The 24,953-nt window shown below is 50.5% G+C and overlaps 1 protein-coding gene across 5 annotated transcripts in view; it reads left to right on the plus strand.

Moving 5' to 3' along the window:
* The window catches only part of Cpne5 (copine 5), a 91,319-nt gene that overhangs the window by 56,677 nt on the left and 9,689 nt on the right, over positions 1-24,953 (plus strand). For 4 of the 5 annotated variants that reach the window (XM_008840069.3, XM_008840070.3, XM_029566936.1 and 1 more), the window contains 5 exons: positions 5,703-5,807; positions 14,402-14,443; positions 17,744-17,819; positions 21,156-21,209; positions 23,938-23,999. In XM_008840069.3, the coding sequence (XP_008838291.1) occupies positions 5,703-5,807; positions 14,402-14,443; positions 17,744-17,819; positions 21,156-21,209; positions 23,938-23,999 (339 nt within the window). Of the gene's footprint in view, positions 1-5,702; positions 5,808-14,051; positions 14,081-14,401; positions 14,444-17,743; positions 17,820-21,155; positions 21,210-23,937; positions 24,000-24,953 lie in introns of those variants that run through there. The other variant, XM_017799884.2, reaches the window with a different exon arrangement.

Raw genomic sequence — 24,953 nt, forward strand, 5'->3', positions numbered from 1 at the left:
GCAGGGTAGCAGCAGGAATGATTTTTAAACCTGAGCTAAGGCACAGGAAATTAGGTGTTGTCATTTGCATGACAAAAGGCTTCTTTATGGGGAAGGACTCCCAGCGGGAATTCTTTAAATAATTCTGGTTGACTCTGACTCCCCCTTTTACTTTAGTGGGTGAGAGAAGAAAAAGCCTGAGTGGTTCTGGGTGTCCACTGTCTCCTCCTGATAGTCCAGCCCTGGCCCTCGGGGCCCTGGTGACCAGCAGGAGGGGGGATGGCAGCTGAAAAGAGGCAGGAGGAGGAAGGCTGCATACAGTTGGAGCTGTGTGGGATGGATTTGAGGCAGAGGCTCGTGACTGACACGGGAGTGGGTAGGAGGTGCCCGAGCTGAGCTGTGGGTGGGAACAGGGCAGGGGCGGGGCAGAAGGACAGAATAGAGGCCTGGGGGTCCAGAACCCTGGCCCTTTCTCTAGTAGTGGGGTTGTGGGCACCCAGAGTGCTGGGGAGCTGGTTTGATGGCTGAGGCCACAGGGGTTGTTTGGAGGTGAGTTTCACTCAGGTGTGACGGAGCCTATGTGTGTATGTGGGTGGGGGCAGTGAGTCCATGGGTCTCACAGGATACTGGAGAAACTGGCCAGGGACCACAGTGAGGCACCTCTCCTCTCAGTGCAGAGGCTGAACTGGGATGTGCAGAGAATAGGGGAGGGCTTAGGCACACCCCCAGTTAGGAGGACAGGGAAGGCCAGCCCGTAAGGGACCAGGAGCACGAAAGGCTTTAAAGGCTGGAGGCTTCCACCTCCTGTCCTGGAGCTGTTTTCCTCGTCTGCCTCCCTATTAGTGACTCTTCTACCCTTGCAGAGGTGATAGCAAAGATGCCAAGTTGGCATTGCTAGGTACAGCAGAGTGATTTTAGGCAAAAGTAATCCACAGAACCTTTTCGAATGCTAGAATGGCCATTATATCGCTTGCTTTTCCTTTTTTTTTAAAGTGTGTATGTAAGTGTGCATGCATGTAAGTGCATCTGTGTCGTGCAGTGCCTGAGGAAGTCAGAGAGGGTGTTGGGAGGCTGGAGAGATGGCTCAGTGGTTAAGAACACTGACTGCTCTTTCAGAGGACCTGCTTTCTATTCCCAGCACCCACATGTGGCTGGAAACTGTCCTTAACTCTTCCTGTGGAATCCGAAGCCCTCTTCTGACCTCTGAGGCTTTGCATGACACGGGTGCACTCACATACATGCAGGCAATACACTCATACACATAAAATAAAAAAATAATAATAAAATGTTTTTTTAAAAAAGAGGGTGTTGGATCCCCTGGAACTGGAGTTAGGTCATTGTTAGCTGTCATGTGGGAGCTTGGAATTGAAACTTGGTCCTCTGCAACGGCAGCCAGTGCTCTTAACCACTATGATGAAATATCCTGACACAAAAGCAACCAAAGGGCCAAGCTTGGTGGCGCATGTCTTTAACCCGAGCACTCAAGAGGCAGAGGTAAGTGGATCTCTGTAAGATGGAGGCCAGCCTGGTCTACATAGGGAGTTCCAGGCCAGCTGGGGCTACAATGAGAACCTGTCTTGTAAAAGAAAAAAGCAACTTAAGGAAGAGTTTCTTTTGGTTCACAGCTGGAGGGTGTAGTCCATCCTGACGGGAAGGTCAGGGTGGCCGGAGCGGAGTGTGAGGCAGCTGGGTCACATGGCTTCCACAGTCAGGAAGCAAAGAGACAAATGCTGGTGCTCAGCTCGCTTCCTCCTTTTTATGCCATCCAGAGCCCAAACCCAAGGAATGGCGCTACCACCCTGCAGGGTGGGTCTTTCCACCTCAGTTAACCTCAGCTAGATAATCCCTCACAGGCATGGCCAGGGGCTAACCTCATCCAGATAATCCCTCATAGGTATACCTGGAGGCTTGTCTCCTAAGTGAGTCTAGCACCTGTCAAGTTGACAGCCCACATAAACAATCACAGTCACCGCTGCCATATATGGGTATTGAGAGCCACCAGTGGTGTATTGAAACTGGGAAACTGTGGGAGGGCTTTTAATTTTCATTTTGCTCACATGTGCGAAAGTGTGCCACATGCATGCAATGCCCGAAAAGACCAGAAGAGGGTGTCGGATCCCCTGGAACTGGAACTACAGACAGTTGTTAGCCATTATGTGGTTGAACTCAGATCCTTTGCAAGAGCAGCCAGTGCTCTTAACACTAAGCCATCTCTCCAGCTCCTTAATATTTTGTTTGTTTGTTTGTTGAGACAGGGTCTCCCTGTAGCCCCAGCTGGCCTGGAACTCATTATGTAGACCAGGCTGGCCTCCATCTCACAAAGATCTGCCTGCCTTTGTCCCCCAAGTGCTGGGATCAAAAGTGTGTTACCACCATGCTCAGCTCTTAACTTTTTAAATAAAAACATTTTTTTTATTTTGTGTGTGTGTGTGTACGCTCACAGTGTATGTGTGGAAGTCAGAGGACAACTTGCTGGAGTCAGTTCTCTTCTGGGGATTGAACTTAGGTGGTCAGGCAAGTGCTTTTATCCACTGAGCCGTCTCATCAGCTCTGTAGACTTGTTTTTTACCCATTTTACCATAAGAAGGAAGCTCAGAGAGGGAAAGATTTGCCTAGGGATGCACAACTGGTCCTGGGACTGGGATTCACATCTGTCTGACTGTTAGGTAACACTCTTCATACTGGTGACCCAACTATGTATCAAAATGAACAGGCCACAGGGCCCACTTACACATGGGAGTCTGGCCCCCAGGCAGGTGCAACAGGGTAGTTGAGAGGCCAGTGCATTTGATGATGGGGACTGGACAGAGTTTAAAGAAGTTTAAAGAGATATGTTTCAGACAAGAGTCTCAGGCAGAAGTGGATCACACAGGACCCAGGAAGAAACATGGAGGAAGGAAATTGGCCTGGTAGCTTAAAAGACCTCCTTGAGGGGCTGGCGAGATGGCTCAGCAGCTAAGAACACTGGATGCTCTTGCAGAGGACCCAGGTTCGATTCCCAGCATGTACATGATGGCTAACAACCATCCGTAACTCTAGTTCCAGGGGATCCGACCCCCTCTTCTGACCTCCGGGAGCACTGCATGGCACAGGTGCACTTATGTACAGGCAGGCAATATACTCATATACATAAAAATTTTAAAAAGACACCTACTTGAGGAGTTGAGTTGTGAGGGAAAGAGGTCAGCATTGAAGGGCTAGGAGATGGGGCAAGGTCCTCCATTCAGTGGGATGGTTCCAGGATAAGAGATCTGTGGAGCGTAGGACAGCTCTTCACAGTCTGGTTCCCCCCAGCGCCCCTTGACTATCCCCTCATTCCCCCTCTGCCGCATGCTTGCCTACTTGCTCCAGCCATAGACAGCAGCCCCCCGCCCCATCCCCATCTCCATCTCCAATACCTCCTCCTGCTCCGGGGGTGAGCAGCAAGGTCTCCCACGTGGATCTCACACTCCAGCAGGTGGGCGAGAAGGAGAAACGTTCAGTCACAGTAACAAGAATGACATTTTGACTTGAAAATTGCCAAAGAAGAAACGGTGCAGTCTGCGTGGGCTCAGGTGGGGCCCCAGCTCTTCTAGGTGACCTTTCCAAGCTGGGATGTTGCTGGGGAGGGTGTTGCTGGGAAAGCTCTGCTCATCCGTGAGGCAGGGCTGCTCCTGTGAGAGGTGGCCAGGCATGGTGTGAGGACTGGACCGAAGGCCCAGCAGGGACAGTCCATTCTTTGAGGTTAGCAAAGCAGGTTCCTAGATTCTGAGAGGAGGGGCTAGAGGGGTGTTACAGATGGCCCAGGTGAGGACTGAACTGAGATGCCAATAAAAGCTATGGACACTCTCCCTGAGAAGTACAGTGCCTCACTGGTTCCTTTTTAATCATTTTTATTTTAAAATTTTTGTTTATTTTTATTTTATGTATAGGAGTATTTTGTCTGCATGTATGTAAGGGCACCCATGTGTGCAATACCCACAGAGGCCAGAAGAGGGCATCAGATCCCCTGGAACTGGAGTTACAGACAGTTGTTAGATACCACATGGATGCTGGGAACTGAACCCAGGACCTCTGCAAGAGCAACCAGTGCTCTTAACCACCGGGTCATCTCTCCAGCCCTGGTTCCTTTGTTTGGAATTTTATTGATTTAATTTTTGAGGCAATGTCTTGGGCTGGGGATAGAACCGATTTCAAGACACACACACACACACACACACACACACACACACACTCATTGAGCTATATCTCTGGTCCCGGTTAGAGTTAGAGTTTGTTTGTTTGTTTGTTTGTTTATTGTGTTCACTTGCCACATTACTCATGTAGCAGTCAGAAGATAACTTGTTGGAGTCAGTTCTCTCTTTCTACCATGTGGGTCCTGGGGATGGAACTCAGATCATCAGGCTTAGCAGCAAATACCCTTCCTGCTGAGCCATCTTTCCAGCCCTCATTGGCTCCTTTTTTAAAAAAGATTGAGGGCTAGAGAGATGGCTCAGTGGTTAAGAGCACTGACTGCTCTTGCAGAGGACCTGGGTTCAATTCCCAGTGTCCATATCAGGTGGCTCACACCCTCCTGTAACTATAGTTCCAAGGGAATCTGATACCCTCCTCTGGTCTCTGTGGACCTGCACACATGTGGTACACATAAACTTACACAGGCACATGCATATATGCATATATAAAATAACTATTTTAAAATGACTGATCGTTAGATGTGGTAGCACACATTTATAAGCCCAACACAAGGAAGGTGGAGACAGGAGGATTAGAACTTCAAGTCCATCCTGGGCTACATGTCTCAAAAAACCAAAAGAAATAAATAAAGATAATTGAATAGCTACTAATGCCAGTTATTGTTCTAATCTAAACCAGTCATGAAAAATGGAAAAACTCGTTGTTCTTATGGACCTTACATTTTAGTGACAGATCATAACAGAAAAAGTAAGGAGAAAAAATAGACCATGTCCAAAATGTCAGATGGTGAGAAGTGTACTGGGAAGGAAAAGCCTGGAAGGAAACCAAGAACTGTCAGAGTCAGGGGCTGTAAATTTTCGACATGGGAGCTGTGGGGGCTTCTGGAGGTGACTGATGTCTGGCCTGAGGTGGTAAGGACAGAGTGTGAAGATGGTGTTTGGTTTCTGTTGTGTATTGTTTTGTTTTTGAGACAGGGTCTCCTTGTAGCCACAGCTGGCCTGAAACACTCTGTGGACCAAGCTGGCCTCGATCTCATAGAGATCCACCTGCCTCTGCCTCCCAAATGCTGGGATTAAAGAGTGTGCCACCATGCCTGGTAAGTGTGAAGATGAATCTGCTGGGGGGAAGTGTTCCAAAGAGGGCGCTAACAGGCATACACACTGTACACACCCACCCATCTAGCCCTGAGGTTTGTGGGACCAGCACCTCTAGGATCTTAGAGGTAGATCTTGGATAGAGGCCAGCCCCCCAGTTCCCAGGAAGGCAGCTGTCAGAGAGAAAGGGCTTGTCACAGTCACACTGAACACTGGTTAGAACCCAGGTCCCCGGACACTTCCCCAAGATGTGTTGCTCCAGTTAGGTCCCTGCCCAGTGTACCCAGTGCAGGAACTTCTCTGTAGAGTCACAGACCTACCATTGTACCACCTCTCTTCAACCTGGCCAAGGCAGTCAAGGGCAGCTCCTCCCCTCAGAAGTCAGGGAGGTGGACTGTCTGTGCCACCGGCCACCCGAGCTTCAGGCTTGACATCTTTCCCTCACTTCTTGGCCAGGTTTACCATCTGCCACAAGACCGAGGTCATGAAGAACACCCTCAACCCAGTGTGGCAAACCTTCTCCATCCCTGTGAGAGCCCTCTGCAACGGGGACTATGACAGGTAAGACGAGGGGCGTCTTTTTCTTTCCTGTCCCCTGTCCTTTCTTGTCCATGCACACACGGCCTCCCGGATCCACTCCAAGTCTTCCATGAAAAGAGTGGGACTTGGGGAGCCTTCTGCCCCCTCATGTCTCCCCATGGTCTCACAACCCCTACTCCTTGCTATTTCCTGTCTGCTCCTCATCAGTTAAAAAAAAAAAAATCCCAAGGGGCAGGATTAGGAGTACCTGGGATTTCAGGGAAACCTTTGTGGGTATCCCCAAAGGGTATCTCTGACACCCTGGCCATGAGCTCATTGCTTCCCTAAGAGGGGCAGGGGGCAACTAGGGTGAGGGTTAGGGGGAGTAGAGGCAGGTATAAGCCAGTCCCCAAACAGCCCCACCTTCTGGCCAGTGGATTCTGGAGTCAGGATCCCAGGAACTACCCCCTGACAGCCTGGTGGTCATAAATGAGGAGTTTGGAGTGGGAGGCATGAATTGTAGGGTGCTGGGTGGTGGGGTACACCTCTAGTCAACACTCTGGAGACAGAGACAGGCAGATCTCTGTGAGTTCCAGGCCAGCCAGGGCTACATAGTGAGATCTCACCCTGTTTCAAACAAACATAAAAGAATCGTGGGCTGTTTCCATCTGATGACCTAGACATATCACCTGTGAGCTAGCCTTTCCCTCCTCATCTCCAAGTCTAGGTAGCCCATATGTCTGAGTTCTACCCTTGACTCACTGGGGAGCTGTCAGCCTGGGTAAGCTCTGACCTGTCCTCAGTGTCCTTTTCTGCAAAATGACTGTGAAAACACCTGCCTACCTCCTAGGGCTGCTTTGAGGCTTGAATGAGGCCAGTAGGAGGTTCTGAAGTGGTAACACAGCAGTCAACATTTTGTCTGCTCATTTTGTTGAACCCCTGCCCTGGGCTAGGCACCGTGCTAGATCTAGCTGGGAAGTCAGCAGGGAGTAAATGTGCCAGCCTCACCCTACACCCAGCTTCTCAGAGCTTAAGTGCCTGTGGGGGAGGCAGACATTAACCCAATAATCACACAGAGAAACATATTATTACCCACTACAGAAGGTGCTGGAGAGAGCAGGGGGCTGGGTCAGATGGGAGCCACAAGATAAAGTTGTTCTGTTTGAAGTCAACAGAACAACTGGCTTTATGGTGATGGCCAAGGTTGGGTGAGTGGGCTAGCCTGGTTGAGGGGTGGGAGGTGTGCTGTCAGGAGAGACTGCCTAATAGGTGTGAGAAGTGGGATATCTTCTGGCTGCTACCACAAAATCCCTGAGGCATCAGAACAGACACTTTCGGGCACATTGAGGTGCTGCACAGGGTCCCCCAAGTGTATATATGTATGAGGGTGGTGAGTGGATGGATGGCCCCCAAGCACCCATTTCCCTCCAGAGACACTCACAGAATGCTCATCTAAGATGCAAGGTGGCTCTCTTTGGGCCTCTTGCCTGGCATGAAAGCACAGCAGTCTTTTCCCCAGGAGGTCATCCAGCACTTGCGGTGTATCCAGCCTGTGTCTCCATCTTCCAGGACCTTCTGGTATACACACATGGACTTTAGACAGCTATGCAATAGTACAAAATGAGATGGGACAAAAATGGACATTTTAGCCAAACAAACCCTTGATACATGTCTGGCAGGACCCCTGGTACGTGTCTACCTGGGTCCCAACACTCCTGGAGTGGGAGAGGGGACAGGATGGCAGTAGGTTCTAAAGGAGGGTTGGGATGGCTGGAAAGTAAGGAGAGAGGGCCTGGACAAGCGACTCAGCAAGGGTGGAGAGTCAGGAGAAGTCCAAACACAGGGATGGAAAGGCAGGAAGGTATGGTCTCACAAACCCTGCCTTCCTAGGGAGGGGCTCCTGGACCCTCAGAATACAGCCATGTCACCAGGAAAGGGACGGGGTACTGAGGCTTGGCCTAGGGTCCTAGCCTAACTAACCACTGGGGCAGTGGAGGAGAGGAGTGTTTATTAAGAAGTGTAACTAGGCCTGAACCCCTCCTCATTTCCCTCCAGGGTGGCCGGCTAGTCCCCATCTCCATGGCTGTACACAAATTGACTGTGACGTGACTGACAGCAGTGTTAATCCAGGAGAGAGTGTCTCTGACTGGCTCTTCCTCAGGCCTGGTTATTACCCCCAGCGGCAGGAGAATGAGGCCACAGTCCCTCTCCTGCTGGCCCCCTGGCAGACTCACAGAACACAGGGTCTGTACCTTTCTGGCCAGCCAGTAGCCAGTGACTGTGCTGGGTGATTTGGGGGCCTGTTGAGCAATCAGACCCAGACCTGGATCTCAGGTTGCTTCAGGCCAGTGAGGAGCCAGAGGCTATAATAACAGCCAAGGTTCTGATGGTACCGCACCTCACGCCGGGCATGCTGGGAGCGCCCTTAGGAACAAGCTAAGTTCATTCCCCCAGTAACCATCAGTTCACAGGTGAGAGGCTGAGGCTTAAGGAGGGCTGGGGATCCACCCAGCATCTTGCTACTAGCTTTTGTAGGGCTGAAGCCAGGAGTCCAGCCAGGCTGACTCTAGAATCTGTTCCTAATTGGTCAAGGCACGGTGTGACAGCTGGAGGAGGCCCAGAGGAGCTTTGCCTAGAGGTGAAGGCAGGTCTGCTTTGAGACCTGACATGGGGACTCTTCTGAGAGGTGGTTTCAATCCTTAAAAGCTTTTCAAGGTCCTTTTAGCATTAACCACAGATGGTTCAGAGAAGAGATAGGGGACGACAAAAAGGAAGGTCCATCTGTGCAGCACTTAACACCACTGATGAGGGACACAGGATGGAGTCAGACTTTTAAAAAGAAATTTAATTTCACTTGTATGAGTGTTTTGCCTGTGTGTGCGTAAGTACCTGGTGTGCATACAGTGCCCATAGAGGCCAGAAGAAGACATTAGATTCCCTGGAACTGGAGTTGTGGATGGTTGTTAGGCACCATGTGGGTGCTGGGAACCAAACCAGGGTCCTCTGTGAGAACAGCCAGGGCTCTTAACCACTGAGCCATCTCTCCAGCCTTGGGACGAGATGCTTTTTGTTGTTGTTGTTTTGTTTTTTTCTTTTTGAGACAGAGTCTCCCTATAGCCTCAGCTGGCCTGGAACTTGCTGTGTATATCAGGCTGGCCTCGATCTCACAGAAATTTACCTGCCTCTGCCTCCCTGGTGCTGGGATTAAAGGTGTGCACCACCACACCTGCCTTGGAACTAGATTCTTAGTGACGTAGTTGAGTAGTATTATGTTTTTTCTGTCACAGATTGGCAACTCACAGGTCTGTAAAGAACTAGTCTACCTAAGTTAGGAAAACTGTATTTGTTGTTTAGAGATGGGCTGATGCTGTACAGGGGGAAAGAAGGCACCTGTGGTCTAGGAGTTCTAGTCCCAGGAAGAGTAGGTGGCTGAGGGGGCAGGCACAGCTTAAAGGGGAAGGGACAGAGAGCTAGCAGAGGCTTTGTCGGTGAAGCCACAGCCCCAGAGCAAGGAAGAGGAGGGGGAAGAACAGGAGCCAGAAGGGCACTGAGGGTCAGCCACTGCCAGGAAGTTAGCCAAAGAGAATATACTGGAAGGCTGGATTCCTGCGCTGAAGGAAGCCAAGGACAGACGTTCTGAGAGAGGGCAGTGTCCTTGGAATGATGGGAGTGAAAAACCAGTTCATACTGTTAAAATTTTAGATACTTAGGACATGGGGCATGTTGGTCCCTGTTGGCTTAAACACATTTTCTTGTGTCATGATTAAACTTAGGAACCTTGCTTACCATGTACCCATTTTACAGATGAGGAAATGGAGGGCCAGACTGGATGCCAGATCAAGACAGTACCTTTCCTTCTGTGAATGCTGGCCTCTGGGCTGGGGTCCCTTGGCTCTTAATACTTTGCCTTCTATCTCCAGTCCAGACAAGGCCAAAGCTGGGTGACCCAACTGAGCAGAGCCTAGGCCAGAGGAGCTGGAGGAATCAGCCCTGACAAGGTCCTTGGCCTTCAAAAACTCTGTCCTCCACTTTTGACGTTTTGTGAGTTGAGGAATCACCCATGTTAAACCAGGTCCATGTGGGTCAGGGCATTGTTGCTCACTCACACGTTGACAGTGAATGTGTAGATTGTAAATGCGCACACTAAGATGCAGAGCCCTCACCTGGTGCTGGGGAGCTAACATCACTGCAATGGTGCATTTCTGAGCTGCTCCCTGGATGCTGAGTGGCAGTGGAGGGAGGGTCAGACTCACTACCAAATGCTTCATGTCCTTTTCAGCATGCAGAAGCTGAGCGTACCGCTGCGGTGCATCCAGAAATTGCACAGAGCCAGCTGGGCAGCTGAGAGCCTGTAATGCCTGTCTGCCTGCTGCCACAGTGGAGGCATGAGTGGCCTTTTGCTCACCACAGCCTCTCAAAGTATCCAACTGTCTGTCAGTGTAGAGCAAAACCCTTGGGGCCTGTGAGCCATAGGTCCTTGTGAGCACCAGGGAAGTAAGTGTTCCTTCTCCTTTCCCAAGAGACCCATTGAGAGGAAAGCTTGCAGCAGGTGTGGTGGCACATGCCTTTAATCCCAGCACTCCGGACACAGAGGAATCCATGTGAGTTCAAGGCCAAGGCCAGCCTGGTCTACATAGTAAGTTCCAGGCCAGCTGGAGGTACAGGAAAACCATGTCTCAAAAGACCTCTATGCGAGGAACAGAGACACATGTCCGTGGCCTTGAACAACACGGGTGCACTCACATACATGCAGGCAATATACTCATACACATAAAATAATAAATAATAAATAAATAAAAAAGAAGAGAAAATAGTCTCCCAGGGTTTCGCCAACTGCTCAGGGCCACACAGACAATACCCAACAGAGTGCTAGCCTGACTGCTGGCCGTAGAGCTGTGCCCTTCCCTGCCCGTCTCACTGTGTCCTCTAGGACTCCCAAGTTCCAAGCCTTTTTGTGCCTTATCCAGTTTATTCTTTTGGGTTCTATTCCTAAGTCACAGTCAGTCTGACATTAGCCTGAGCTAAAGGGTAGGTTACGAATCTCACCTGCTGTGAGACTGTAGCAGGTCTGAAGATAGTGGTATCAGGCTTTCCCTTGTGTCTGGGTGCCATTCCTCTCAAAACCTTTTTCCTCCCTTCCCTGCAGTCTCTGAGCTAAACAGACCCCAGGCTGTAGCAGACCTAGAGCCTGGGTTGAGGCCAACCTGGCACATGGGGTCTCACACCTTGCAGTCTCCCCTGCCAATTCCCACCCCCAGGGGAGGGTCCACCATGGACCTGCTGCATCTGATTCTCGGGGGTGAAGCATCATTGGACCCCATGTCTCAGGCTCCCAACCAGGCTGGGAATTTTGCTGCATGCTGGAGCCACTTGAAATTTTTCAGAACTCTTCACAATAGATGCCCCATCCAGATGGAGTAAATCAGGGCTTGGTTACAGGATTTGATTTTTTGATTTTTTAAAAAATTTTTTAAATTATTTTATTTTATTTTTTTGGTCTTTTTGAGACAGGGTCTCCCTGTAACCCCAGCTGTCCTAGAACTCACTATGTAGACCAGACTGGCCTTGAATCCGCCTGCCTCTGCCTCCCAAGTGCTGGGATTAAAGGCGTGCACTACCACTCCTGGCTTATTTTATTATTTTATGTGTATGAGTGTATTGCCTGCATGTATGTGAGTGCACCTGTGTCCTGCAATGCCGTGGAGGTCAGAAGAGGCCTTCAGATTCCCCTGGAACTGGAGTTAAAGACGGTTCATAGCTGCCATGTGGGTGCTGCTGGGAATCGAACCCAGGTCCTCTGCAAGAGCAGCCAGTGCTCTTAACTGCTGAGCCATCTCTCCAGCCCCTAGGATTTGATTTTTTATTACATTTATTTATTTATTGGGAAGGGGGTACGCCTTGACCTGGCACACGTGTGGAGGTCAGAGGACAGCTTTCAGGAGTCAGTTCTTTCCTTCCACTGTGTATGTCCTAGAGAGCAAACTCAGGTCATCAGGTTCAACCACAAGGCCCTTTATCTGAAAAGCCATCTTGCCACACATACTTAATGTCTCCTTTTGTGGGACAAGGGTTTTCTCACCAGTGTAGCCCATTTCTCAAAGGCGTTAGGAGATCTCTGCCAGATTCAAAGACGATCTCCCAAGTAATGTTGTGCATACCTAGGGCTGCCACCATAACTGGGCTCCTCTATAGCTTTTGAGCATGTGACTGTCACTCATCCAGTCCTCCAAGAGGCTGGCGGTCAGGGGATTGGTCTTCCTTGCTGGGGTCTCTGAAGGGCTTCTGCAGAGCTGGAAGACTCCAGAAAAGGACTGGGAGATAGTAAGCAGTTGGGCAGGGACTTGGAGCCCTAGGCTTAGCAGAATCATGTGCTGGACCTCACAGCTGGGTGGCTCTGGGCAGTCACAGAGGGGCCCTTAGGGCTATGTGAAAATGAAGACTGGAGGCTATCACCCCAAAATAAGTGGGCTCAGTCACCAGGGAGTCCTTCAAAAACCCAAGCTTCAAGACTAGAGAGATGGCTCAGCAGTTAAGAGCATTGGTTCGTCTTGCAGAGGACCTGGGCTCGGTTCCTAGCACCTATATGACAGCTAACAACCCTCTGTCACTCCAGTTCCAGGAGAGTCAGCACCCTCTTCTGCAGGTATTGCACACACTTGGTGTCCCTACATACATGCAGGCAAAACACTCACATAAAATTAAGATAATTTTTTTTAATTTAATGGAGCTTTAAGGATGGGGCCTATGTGCTGTGTGGACTTTGTCTAATGACCAGGCTTAGATACCACAGAGGTCACTTCCAGCCTAGTCATTCCAGGGACAGGAAATTGCAAAGCCCAGATATCCAGACTCAAGTGTCCCCCTGATTTAAGCAAATTTCATATGAAAAAAGCACCCATGTGTGACCAGATGATAATGTGGAAAGAGGCATTTTGAGAGCCCACCCCAATGGTCCCAAACAGTGAGCTGAATAGCCAGACCATTAATACCCCACTTTATAGTGAGGACTTGTGGCACAGGGAAGTTAAATGACACCTTCAGATCCCACAACTTAGGTCAGTGTCCGGCCCCTTTCCAGTCACAGCCGCCAGTTTAGGGGTACCTGTGTTTGTTGTTTTTGTTTTTTAAATATTTTATTATTTTTATTTTATGTGTATGAGTGTATTGCCTGCATGTATGTGAGTGTACCTGTGTGGTGCAATGCCGCAGAGGTCAGAAGAGGGCTCCAGATTGCCCTGGAACTGGAGTCAAGGATGGTTCATAGTCACCATGTACGTGCTGGGAATTGAACCCGGGTCCTCTCCAAGAGCAGTCAGTGCTCTGAGTTAAGGACGGTTCATAGCTGCCATGTGGGTGCTGGGAATCGAACCCGGGTCCTCTGCAAGAGCAGTCAGTGTTCTTAACCACTGAGCCATTTCTCCAGCCTCATTTTTTTTTAATCTAGAATAATTTGACTCAAGGAGACATAGTGCTTTTTAAAAAATAGGAACACAAAGGATTCCTTTAAATGATGGGTTTCTAAGTATGTTTCCTATGACTGCTTTACAGAGAGGCAGTCTGTGCATCCTTCCAGGCATCTGGGTGTTCCGTTCTGGAACTGTTGTCTGCCCCATTCTGTGAATCCGCACCCTACCCTCCCACCCTCATCCATATCCTGAGGAGACTCATTTGAAGGAAGACAGCGCCTCCTTCTGGGAGCCACAGAACCCCCAGGCTGACTCCTGGCAGACCAGAGATGGGCCACACAAGGGTGGGATAAATGGGTGTTAGTAGAAGAGAAGCTAGCGTAAGTTGCTTTGTGTGCCTCACATGGACCTCAAGGCCAGAGACCCCCTGGCTTCCCGGGCCTCTCCCACCTCTCTAGACCCTACAGGTGTTGCCTGGCAGCTCCCCTGTCCATGGGCATCCCTAAGGACAGAGTAGCCAACGCCAAGGGTTAACCAGCAACCCTCCACCTCCTTCCTCCTGCTTCTGGTCTGCTAGCCTGTTGCCATGGAAACACGGCTAAAAATAAGATGGGTTCTCAAAGCCCAGCCCCATGCTTAGGAGTCAAAACAAACTAATTAAAGCAGCCTGGGCTAGAATGGGAAGATAATCACACCCTCACTCAGGAGCTAGTCTCTGCGATGTAAAACTCAGCAGGCCATCCCAAGCCACAGTCCAAGGGCCCTTCCCTGGCATGTAGGGCTGGGGTGGTTCCTCACCACTCACATCCTCCAACCCAGGGTCCTTTGCCAAGCAGTCTTGTGACCCTCCCCAATAGAAGCTACCCTGCTTAGTCATGAGACCTGGCCCCCCTCACAGTTCTGCCCTGGGTAAATGCCCGATATGACTTCCTGCTGCCGCTTCTACTCCATTGGGGGGAGGGCGGCTAAGAAGTTGGGATGTATGAAAGCCTGAGACCACTTCAGCCAAATCTTCAAAATCTCAGGATGCCCCTGTAGGCCTCTGCCCCTAAGACCTTTGCTAAAAGGTCTCAAGATGTATCCCTTGTCTCGCTCTCTGGCCATTTCCTGCTCCACACAGGCTTGGAACCTAGAGGGAGCATGTGCACACATCTTTCAGGCCTCCTGGGGGGTTAGGGGCGGCAGATGCAGGCCCATCCCACCCAGGGCTGTTTGTTCTCTGTATTCCAGGACCATCAAAGTAGAGGTGTACGACTGGGATCGTGATGGCAGGTAAGGGCAGGACGTGAAAAAGGTGAGTCTGGCAAGCCAGGTAAGGGCCTGCCTTGGTATGGGGAGAGCTGGGCCAGGCCCACCTGGGAACTATGGGAGCGAGGGGCTGAGTTCCCTGGAGGATGGTCTGCTGTTACAGATGCTCAGCTCATGGAGGCCCTGCAGGACAGGATGCTTATGAGGCCTCCGTCCCCTAGGTAGCTGCCAGTAACCAGTGCCTGAAATCTTCTTGTTTGCAGAATTGAGAGTTTTCTGTTGTGGGATATGGATACCAGTAGTTCCATGAGCATTCATGCACTTTCTCTGCATGGAGCCTTGAGCTAAGCACGGTAGGAAAACCAGGATGTAGAAAATGAGTTCAGTGCCCAGAGAGCCCCACTGTCTAGCAGAGGCCAATTGTAAGCATGCAACCTGTTTGCCGAGAACAGAGACTAAGGGAATAGTCTAGGGGAACAGCTATGGCAGGGAGTTCTGAGGCACAGGAAGGACCTTGACACCACAAGGCAGCGTCTGAGAAGGCTGGGCCTGGCCAGCAGGAGGGTGGCCCCCACTTGGGGGTCTGTGGGAGGCAAACCTAAGGGCCTCTGAGGAGCAAGTGTTGCTGGGAATTCCTAGACAGGACATGAGCAGGTTTCTCAAAGCATGAGTCCAGGACCCTCACTGGCTCCCACTTGTCTGCTGAGATAAATCCAGACATGTCACCCTAGCTCTGTGGCCTCTCCCTGCCGGGGCACTTCCAGGAGGTGATCGTAGTTGGTAGTTCCCAGGTCTGATAAGAACCTGGAGTGTTTCATGTTATATAAGGTGTTGTAAAAGTGCAGCTCTGAAGCCAGGTGTGGTGGTGCACGTCTTTAATGCCAGCACTCAGGAGGCAGAGGCAGGCGGATCTCTGTGAGTTTGAGGCCAGCCTGGTCTACATAGCAAGCTTCAGGCCAGCTGGGACTACAAAAAAGGGCAACTCTGAGTCATTCCCAAGCCATGATCCTTCCTCCATTGCCCACCCTGCCTCTGTTAACCCTCCTTCCCGCCCCCCCCCCCCGCCTTCTATCCCTTCTGTCCAGACCAGTCAGCTCTAGCATGCTTCTACCTTAACTTGCTTACCTTAGCAACTCCCCATACCATATGCTTGGAATATTCTCTTCCATGGCAGCTGGGAACAGCTACCGGCTGGGGATGTAGATCAGTGATAGAGCGCTTTCCTTAGCATGCAGGAGACCCTGGGTTTCACTCCCTGTACTAAAATAAAAATAAACTCGCAGGGCTGGCAAGATGGCTCAGCAAACAGAGATGCTTGCAGTGTGAGCCTGATGACTTCAGTTCACTCCCTAGAGCCCTAGATGGAGAGAAATGACTCCATAAAGCTGTCCTTTGACCTCCACATGCACTCTGTGGCACAGATGTCCACATATACATCATGCATACATACACACAATAATATTAAGTAAACTCTCCCAAACCAAAGTATATATTATTATGTGTATACATATGTGTATGTATGAAAATACCATAATGAAACCCATTACTTTGTATGATAACTTAAATCAACAATAGCAACAAAAACCCACCTTGGGCTCATGGCAGGGTGAGGCCCCAGGGACACCTTATGGGGGTCCCTCTCCAGCGAGACAACCCAGTTAGCTCATTAACCACCACCTTCCAGCAGGGAGCCAACCCAGGGCTGATAGGAATTCTGTCTGTACAGTTTTTGCTATAGTTAAAATAAATATAATTTAGAAAAGACCCCGGTCTAGTTTGCTTCTCTAGTGCTGTGATAAAACTCTGACCAAAAGCAACTTGGGGAGGAAGGTCACAATCTCAGGTCACAGTCCGACATGAGGAACGTCAGAGCAGGAACTCAAGGCAGGAACTGAAGCAGAGACCATGCAGGAACGCTGCTTGCTGGCTTGTTTCTCTAACCTGTGCTCAGCCTGCTTTCTTATACAACCCACAACCACCCGCTCAAGGGTGGCACACCTGTAGTGGCCTGGGCCCTCACAGACACGCCCACAGACCAGTCCAATAGAGGAATTCCCCAGTTGAGAGTCCCTCCTCTCAGGTGTATCATGCTGACAGCTGACTCTATCCAGCGCAGCCCCGTTGATGTCTGTCTGGACAGTGCTCTAATTGTCTATAGAGGAGATATTGGTGGGAGACTGGGTATGGCTCTGAGGCAGAGCCCTGGCCTCGCATGTTCAAGACCCAGGATTCCATGCCTAGCACCAAAGGGAGGGGACAATGATTTAACCCAAGTTTCACATACCTGTAACCCCCACCATTCAGGGATCTGAGGCAGGAGGAGCATTTGAGCCCTAAAATTTGAGGTCAATCTGGGCAACATAGTGACAAACTATCTCAAAATAAATACATGAATGAGCCAGATGTAGTGGCCCATGCCACTGCTCTCTCTGGAAGTGGGGACAGAAGGATCAGGAGTTCAAGGTCATCCTTGACTACTTATCAAGTTTGAGGTCAGACAGGGCTTCATGAGATAATGTCTCAAAAAGCCCCCAAACTAGCTGGCATGGTGGTGCATGCCTTTAATCCCAGCACTTGGCAGAGGTAGGTAAATCTCTGTGAGTTCAAGGCCAGCCTGGTCTACATAGAGAGTTCCAGGACTACATAGTGAGTTCCAGGACAGCTGGGGCTACAGGGAGACCCTGTCTAAAAAAAACCAAAAAAAAAAAAAAGTCCTCAAAACTAAATAAAATAAAAAAATAAATCAATGAATCATTGTTCAAAAATATTATTGGGAAAACTGTTAATAGGTATACAATGATTCAGAGCAGAATTAATGAATACCTTTAAGCCCATCACTTGAATTTGACAATTGTTAAATTTCACTATATTTGCCTTATCTATATTTTACTAATGTAATTTAAAGGAAATTCCATTGTGGCATTTACCCCTAAATATTTCATTGGAAATGTCTCAAAAATAAGCACTTTTCCACATAACTCCGAATGCCATTATCCCACCTGACACTTTGATCGGTAATGCTTAACTACCATCCAACGTTCATGTCATAGTCACATTTCCACAGTTGTCTCCAAATGCCTTTTATTGCTGGCTCATTCAACCAAGACTCCAAGCAGAAGGGGGCTCCATCCTTCAGAAACCATGACCACTGAGTTTCTTGTTCCACGAGTGATAAAGGGTGTCCTTCTGGCACTGGGTTGTCCTTAATGTGGAGGCTCCAGACAGAATGGGGGCTGGGGCAGGCACTAGGGTGTGTGAGAGGCTGGGATGGGCAGAGATCAAGCACAGCCTGGCCTTACGTCTTAGCAACATCTTCTCTTGCAGCCATGACTTCATCGGGGAGTTCACCACCAGCTACCGGGAGCTGGCCCGTGGGCAGAGCCAGTTCAACATCTACGAGGTAAGGCACGCTATGGGGGTCGGGTCTCTTCTCTCACGTGATGCTGGAGGTTCATGATAGTGAGGACATGTGAGCTCTGAGCCGGGCTGGGGGCCTTTGTGTTTTCTCACAAGATCAGTCTCATGTTCCCATTCCACAGAGTCTCACAGAGAAGGGCAAGAACATGGTTCATTTGGTAAGTGGCAGACTCAAAAGGAAAATACTGGGGAGATGGCTCAGTTGATAACCTGCTTGCTGCACAAGCATGGGGACCTGAGTTCAGACCCCCAGTACCTGTATAAAAAGCTGGGTATGGTGGTGTGTGTCTCAGGCAGAAACAGGATACCTAGAACTCGCTGGCCAGCCAGCCAAGCTTAGTGAGTGCCAGGTTCAATCAGAGCCTTGTCTCAAAAAAACAAGATAGGAAGTAATTACTGAGGACGACACCTGATGTCAACCCTGCGCGCGCACACACACACACACACAGCTAATGGATTCATCTGACTTCCAGGTGCTTGTGCTACAGCGCCGCCTACAGAGCACTTCTGAACAAGAGTTGAGCAGTATAGGTTCTAGGGCTGGAGGAGTATTCAGTGGAAGTGGCCTTTAGGTTCTATCCCAACACCTCGGAAAAAGAAAAGAGAGAAGGAGGCTCTGAACCCGAGGTCCTGAGTTCAAAGTTCAGTGTGGTCCCATGCCTTCAGACAAAGCCATCTCAGGATTTGTCAAATAGTTTGCCTTTTCTAGAAGGAAAGAGTCAGGAGCACCAAGGCCAGGGATGAACGTGAGACCCTGTACGCAAGGTGACAACTCCCTCCTGACCTGGGCACTGCTGGCCCCCAGTGGGTTGTTGCACGTCCCCATCTCCCCCAGCTGAGTTCATTTGCATCTAGCTAACGTGAAGATGGCCCCCACCCACCTTTCTAGTGCTATGTATTGCTTTGTTCTTTGCAAAGGCAGGGGCTGTCTGAGTCCCCCCATCCTTACCCAGGCCGGGCAGATCCCATCTTTCTCTGGCCTCCCCCCCAAGGAGGTTTTTAGTGAGGTGGAGTTTGGCTTCCAGTGGTGCATGACAGCCTCAAAGAGACGGTGAAATCTCAAGCAACCCAAAAAGCAGAAATATGAACGGGATCAGTTTTTTCCTCAGTCAGTCATCCATCTCTGCTCCTTTGCAATCAACACATGGCTGCCACGGGGGGAAGCAACAGGAGCAAGGAGCAGGGCCTTGGCTTTGGCAGCCCCAGGGGTACAGCTCTGAAAGGACCGACTAAGCTGGGCATGGTGGCGCATGCCTTTAATTCCAGCACTCAAGATCAAGGCCAGACTGGTCTCTATAGCTAATTCTGTAGCTAAGACACTGCCCTCTACCTCCTAAATTTGCCAACGGCTCTACCCCTCATCTTCCTCTCTACAGGGTGGGGCTTTGCAGCCATCCTAACCTCCACTGTCTTCCACGCAGTGACTCTGGGTGTGGCCCAAAAGCCTGGCTATAAGCAAGTTGCTTTGAAGCCTTGCATGTTGCCTTGAAATTAGCTTAATGTGCCTACTTTAACGTTAAGGCGGATATCTGTGTGAATTGGGCACAAAAATGGTAACTCAGAGCCGGTCTGGGCAGCATGGCCCCTACCTCAGCTGAGCCTCACTGGCCTGCCAGGGGAAGAGAGTGCTCTTTCCCACAGCCTTGTGCCTGTGAATAGACACACAGCATACACCTGTCTGAGCTCTAAGCCGCCCAGCTTTCCCTCTGCCCACCTCCCCCCATCACCTCCTCTGCCCCCTCAAGCTATCTGTCCCCCATAACCTTACTCTTGCTGGTGTGTCCCCAATGACTCTCTCTGGTCCCTGGACTCTCTCAAGTGGCCCCTCCAGGAAGCCATCCCTACCTACACAGGTCTCTACATGCTTCCCCCACATGTGCCTAAGGCCCCTCCAAGACCATGAGGTCCTCAAAAGTGGGGATAACTTCTCACTTGCTGCTGCATCCCCAAAGACACTCAGTGCCCCGTGCCCAGGAGACTAGACTTCAGAGACAGATTGGAAAGGTAGCCTAGTGGAGTGGGGAGGTTCCTTTTGTGGCCCCTAGGCGGCACTGCGGCCCTGTGTGGAACTTGGTAGCCACTTGGGGCTAGTGAGGTGGTGATGGGGGAAAGTTCTGGGAATCCCAGGAGACCTCAGGGCAGATACTTGCTGATTCACTGCCCACTTTGCTCAAAGATCTGATGCCAACCATTGCTTTAACGTTAAAAAGAGTCATGAGTGCGGAAATGTGACGACAGGTTTAAGATAACAAAGATGGCTTTAAAGAAAAAGAAACGTGTGGAACCAGACATGGTAGTGTATGCCTATGATCCCGGCGTGACTCAGGAGGTTGAGACAGGAGGATCACAAGCTTGAGGCCAGCCTGGGCTACTTAGTGAGACCTTCTCTCAAAAATAGAAAGTGAAACAAAACAAAAAACAAATAATATAATCTACACCTGAACCCCAACAGTTCATGTTCATGCTGCTTAGCTGAAGGGCAACCGTGGAGCAAATGTCCAAAGTATTTCTGGTTCTAAGTGTTTGACCCCCTCATGTGCCCAATCCGGAAAATGAGGCACAGTGTAATGTTGGGGATGCAACTTTGTCCTCAGTGGCTTTCTCCCATGCCTGTGTCTGTGGGTGCCTGTGTCGTCTGTGGGTGCTTGTGTCGTCTGTGGGTGCCTGTGTTTGTGGGTGCCTGTGTCGTCTGTGGGTGCCTGTGTCATCTGTGGGTACCTGGCAGTCAGTAGCCAGGAACCAATGGTGATGGGTTGGAAGAAGGCTTTTCTTCCAGGGGGCAGGGTGCACGTCTTTAGTCCCAGCACTAGGGAGGCAGAGGCAGGCGGATCTCTGTGAGTTCAAGGCCAGCCTGGTCTACATAGTGAGTTCCAGGTTAGCAGGGGCTACAGGGAGACCCTGTCTCCAAAAAACCAAAAAAAAAAAAAAAAAAAAGAGAGAGAAGGCTTTTTTATTGTTAGAGAGATGTTAATGGTAGTTCAACATTATGGCAGCCCCCAGTTCCCACCTGTCCCCCTCTCTCCCTAAGCTTGTCACTCATTCATAAAGATGACACCCCAGTGTGCATGTGCCACTGGCTGGGGACAGGAAACCTGGTTTTTAATCTGTGTCTACCCTGATGACCATGTGACCTTAGGTACACACAGGCTAAAGAAACAGTTCCAGTGTGTTGGATCCTGGGACACAGGGTTACCAGAGCTCATGGCCACCAGCATCCTAGGAAGCTTTGGTCACACCCGGAAGCCTTCTGGGCTAGTCCCCAGGAGCCCCAGGAGCCCTTCTCTGACTGCTCTGAAACAGTAACTGCTTTTCCCTACAGGTGATAAACCCAAAAAAGAAAATGAAGAAAAAGAAATATGTGAATTCTGGCACAGTGAGTAACGCCCCCTGTCTGCAGGGGAGTGGGGGCACACCTAAGCCTCAAACCAGGCTGGGGTCAGGGAGTGTCCAGGCCCTATGAGTGTGTGCATGCGCACAGTGTGGGTCCAACCTGGGTGGGTGGTGGCCGAGGACTCCTTGCAGGAAGGAAGAGGCAAAGTGGGGTGTGTTTGTGGGGAATCCCCAGGTATGGGCTTCATCTGCTGTCATGAAGAGGAGCCAAGTCTGCAGGCCGGGAAATGACTCAGCCAAGGTTACACAGCTAGAAAGCTGCAAATAGGAGTCAGCACTGCCTTTCACTCCTGAGCTGGCAGGAGCAGACACTGCCCCTGCTTAACTGTGACCACCCAGGGGTGACATACTACGCCTCTATTTCTTGGGGAGGGGCGATCAACAGGACATCACTGCATTTATTCAGCAAATATATATTGGGCGCTGGGCAGTGTTGTAAGCCCAAGGGACACAGCCAGGAAGTAGCAGACCCAAGTTCCTAGTGCTTGTGGTGTTGTTGGGGAGACAGGACGAATTCACTCGTATATGTGTATACACACGTGTCAAGTGGTTATAAGTGATGTGGGGAAAAGGGATTAGAATAGAGCAGACTATTGAGAAGGGCCTCAGCCCTGGAGAGCACCAAAGGCCCTGAGATGGTACCCACAGTACAGTTCTAGAATGTCAGTACCTTTGCAGTGTAAATGTACCCACCCGCTCCCATTTTAAAGGCCCATGGCCCCATCTTCTTGGCTAGGCTCAGGAGAGCTCTTAAAGAGCTCTAGAGGAGCCCCATTCTCCTTTGACCCCATTTGTAAAGTATCTCCTTCCTCCCTCCAGCACAGAAAGATCAGGCCAGCTTCAGCTACATAATGAGTTCAAGGCCAGACAAACCAAACAATAAAACACCCCAGGATCCAGTGCCCTGGGGCTGTTTTAAGAAGTTCATCTGGGGCCCAGGAATCTTCATGGTTCACCACCACAGGCTCTCCTGGGATTCTTGCTAAATGCTAAGAACCTACATTTGTGTGTCTCTGACCCATATGGATCTCATGTTGAAAATCCTGGGTAAACACGACCCATTTCCGTGTGTCTGGCCCACATGGATCCCATGTTGAAAATCCTGGGTAAATGTGACCCATTTCCATGTGTCTGGCCCACAAGGATCCCATGGTGAAAGTCCTGGGTGAACTCGTGAGGTAGGTACACGTGAGAGAATCACCATCCAAGGGCCTGGGGATGGGTGGGGCCATCCCTGGCTGCGGGGGACACTCACAGGAGGAGCTAAGTTAAGTTCCCTGAAGCTCTGCTTTCAAACTCATCCAGAAGATCCCACTGGCCACTGGAGCACAGGGCATAGGCCATAGCCATTGGTTGCCACTGAGCTGCCACTCCTGGGGTGGAGCCTTGGGGGAACTCTTTGGGTGCCTCATACACTGCTCTGGGTAGGGGTCTCTGGGACCCAAAGCACATGGACCTTCCACTGTTCGGTTCTTTAGGCTGCTGGTGCATGGTCTTTGTGACTTAACCTGGCTGACTGGGCCAAATTAGGAAGGTGATAAAGGCAGGAGCCTCCTCCTTTCAGGTACCCAGCTATCCTCCCTCTTCATGACCCCAAATGATTCCCATGACAGACTCCCTGGGGAGATAGGGTAGGAAGTGGAGGCTTCAGCTAGGAGGGTCTCTCAGATATCAGACACTTCTGAGGGAAAGAACAGACTATTCAGAGGGTTCTGGGGCTGAGGGGTTGGAGGCTGAAAGACACACCAGGAGGGCACATGATAGGCAAGGCCTGAAAAGACAGCAGCTCAGAGATAGGAGTCAGGATGAGCAGTGGCAGGGAAGTGCAGTGTGTCTGCCTTGACAGGTGGTTAGGCCTGTGTCAGGAAGACAACTCCTCCAGTCCTCTACATCCCACACCAGGGCCCTGGGGCAGGAAAGCAACACCCACCTGGAAGATACTCATGTCCTTGGCTTCAGGGGCAAGTGGGTCCCTTTGGATGAGTTTGGCATCAAGATTTAAAGTGCCAGGGCTGAGCAGAAGCAGGTAGATCCCTGTGAGATTGAGGCCAGCCTGTTCCACATAATGAGTTCCAAGCTAGCTGGAGGCTACAGGGATACCGTCTCAAAAAAAAAAAAATCCAGTTCCAGGGAATCTAATGCCCTCTTCTGGTGTCTCTGGGCCATGCACCTTGTGCACTTATACACATGCAGACAAAACATTCATGCACATAAAATAAATCAATCAAAAACAATTTTTTTTTCTTTTTCAGAGCTGAGGACCGAATTCAGGGCCTTGTGCTGAGCTAAATCCCCAACCCCTCAAAAACAATTTTTTTAAAGATTAAAAATGCCAGTTCTAATGCCTGTAATCACCTAACACTCGGGAGGTAGAGACAGGAAGATCTTGAGTTTGAGGTCATCCTCAGTTACATAGTGAGTTTGAGGGTAGCCTGGGCTACATGAGACCCCCCCATCTCAGTATAAAAAGAATAGAGGTTCTGGATTCAGACAGAGAGGGTTCAGATCCCCACTGAACCACATCCAGGCAGCATTCTTGGAACCTCTATTTCCTCAGCTGTACCATGAGGATGACAGTCTTGGTGGGGTTGTCACAGGCAAGGCATGTACTGATACAGGGATCTGGCACCTGCTCAGTGCTCTCCACGTCAGCTGTGGTGTCAGATCTGTCCCTTGGACTCCTCACTGAACACCCTCCCTTTCTTTCCCAGGTCACCCTGCTTTCCTTTGCAGTAGAGTCAGAGTGCACCTTCCTGGACTACATCAAAGGAGGGTGAGAGAAAGCCTCCCCAGACCCAGGGAGAGGCCAGGAGCTCCAGGCCTTGGCTGAAACTTAACACTGGCCTCTAAGCAAGTTCCACCCACCCCTGGATCCTAAGCACAGGAGATTCACCTTTGGCATGTCAGGTCCCCATATAGATGAGACCTGGTTGGGGACGGGGGCAGGGGGGGTGACATAAAGAGCCAAGATGTGGGGAGGTAGAAAGAGTTCTGGGCTACTCCTCAGGAGGTGCAGGCTCTGGGCCCTGCCTTGTCTCTGATTTTCTGGGTTACTTTGGGCAAGTCATTTTCCCTCTGTTGGTACTGGGAGCCTGGCACACAGGGTTGTAGTGGATGAGGGCTGAGGCTCCTTCCAGCTCTGACCTCCTAACAGATGTGAGGATGTGACTGACCTACTTGCTGTTATCAAGGACCTGTAAGGACAGTGCGATTAGGGGACAGACCCAAGCTAGCAGGTGCTGAACTGGGAGTTGAAGGAGCTGGAGGAACACAGGGGAGGGCAGTGTAGCCAGGAGGCCCCAGACAACGGCTCATTGGAAAGAGCTTGACTCCAAGGAGGGGCCTCCCTGGCACACTCCCTGTAGAACAAGTGCCAAGTCAGGGTGTGGGCAGCTGAGAGCTCACAGGTGCAGACGAGTGATGATACTGCACCTGTCTGTCAAAGAGACAGAGCAGCTGCCCAGAGTGCATCGCAACCTGGCAGGCACCTGGCTGCCTGATTTCCGGGGAGTAGGGAGGAGGCACACCTGGGACACTTCTCACTTTCCCATGATACCGGTCCCTGCTCTCTTAAACTTGATTCAAGGTTGCAAGCCCTCCTTCTGCCCACAGAGCACACCTACCCTCCCACCCTCTGGGCACCCAGAGGCCTCCTCTGGCTTGTCTCTGCACTTGGCTCTCTTTCCCCATCACAACTGCTTCTTTCTCAGGGCTGGGGGTGCAACTC

This window comes from Nannospalax galili, unplaced genomic scaffold, assembly GCF_000622305.1.
Source record: "Nannospalax galili isolate Female #2095 unplaced genomic scaffold, S.galili_v1.0 scaffold538, whole genome shotgun sequence".
Taxonomy (NCBI): Eukaryota; Metazoa; Chordata; class Mammalia; order Rodentia; family Spalacidae; genus Nannospalax; species Nannospalax galili.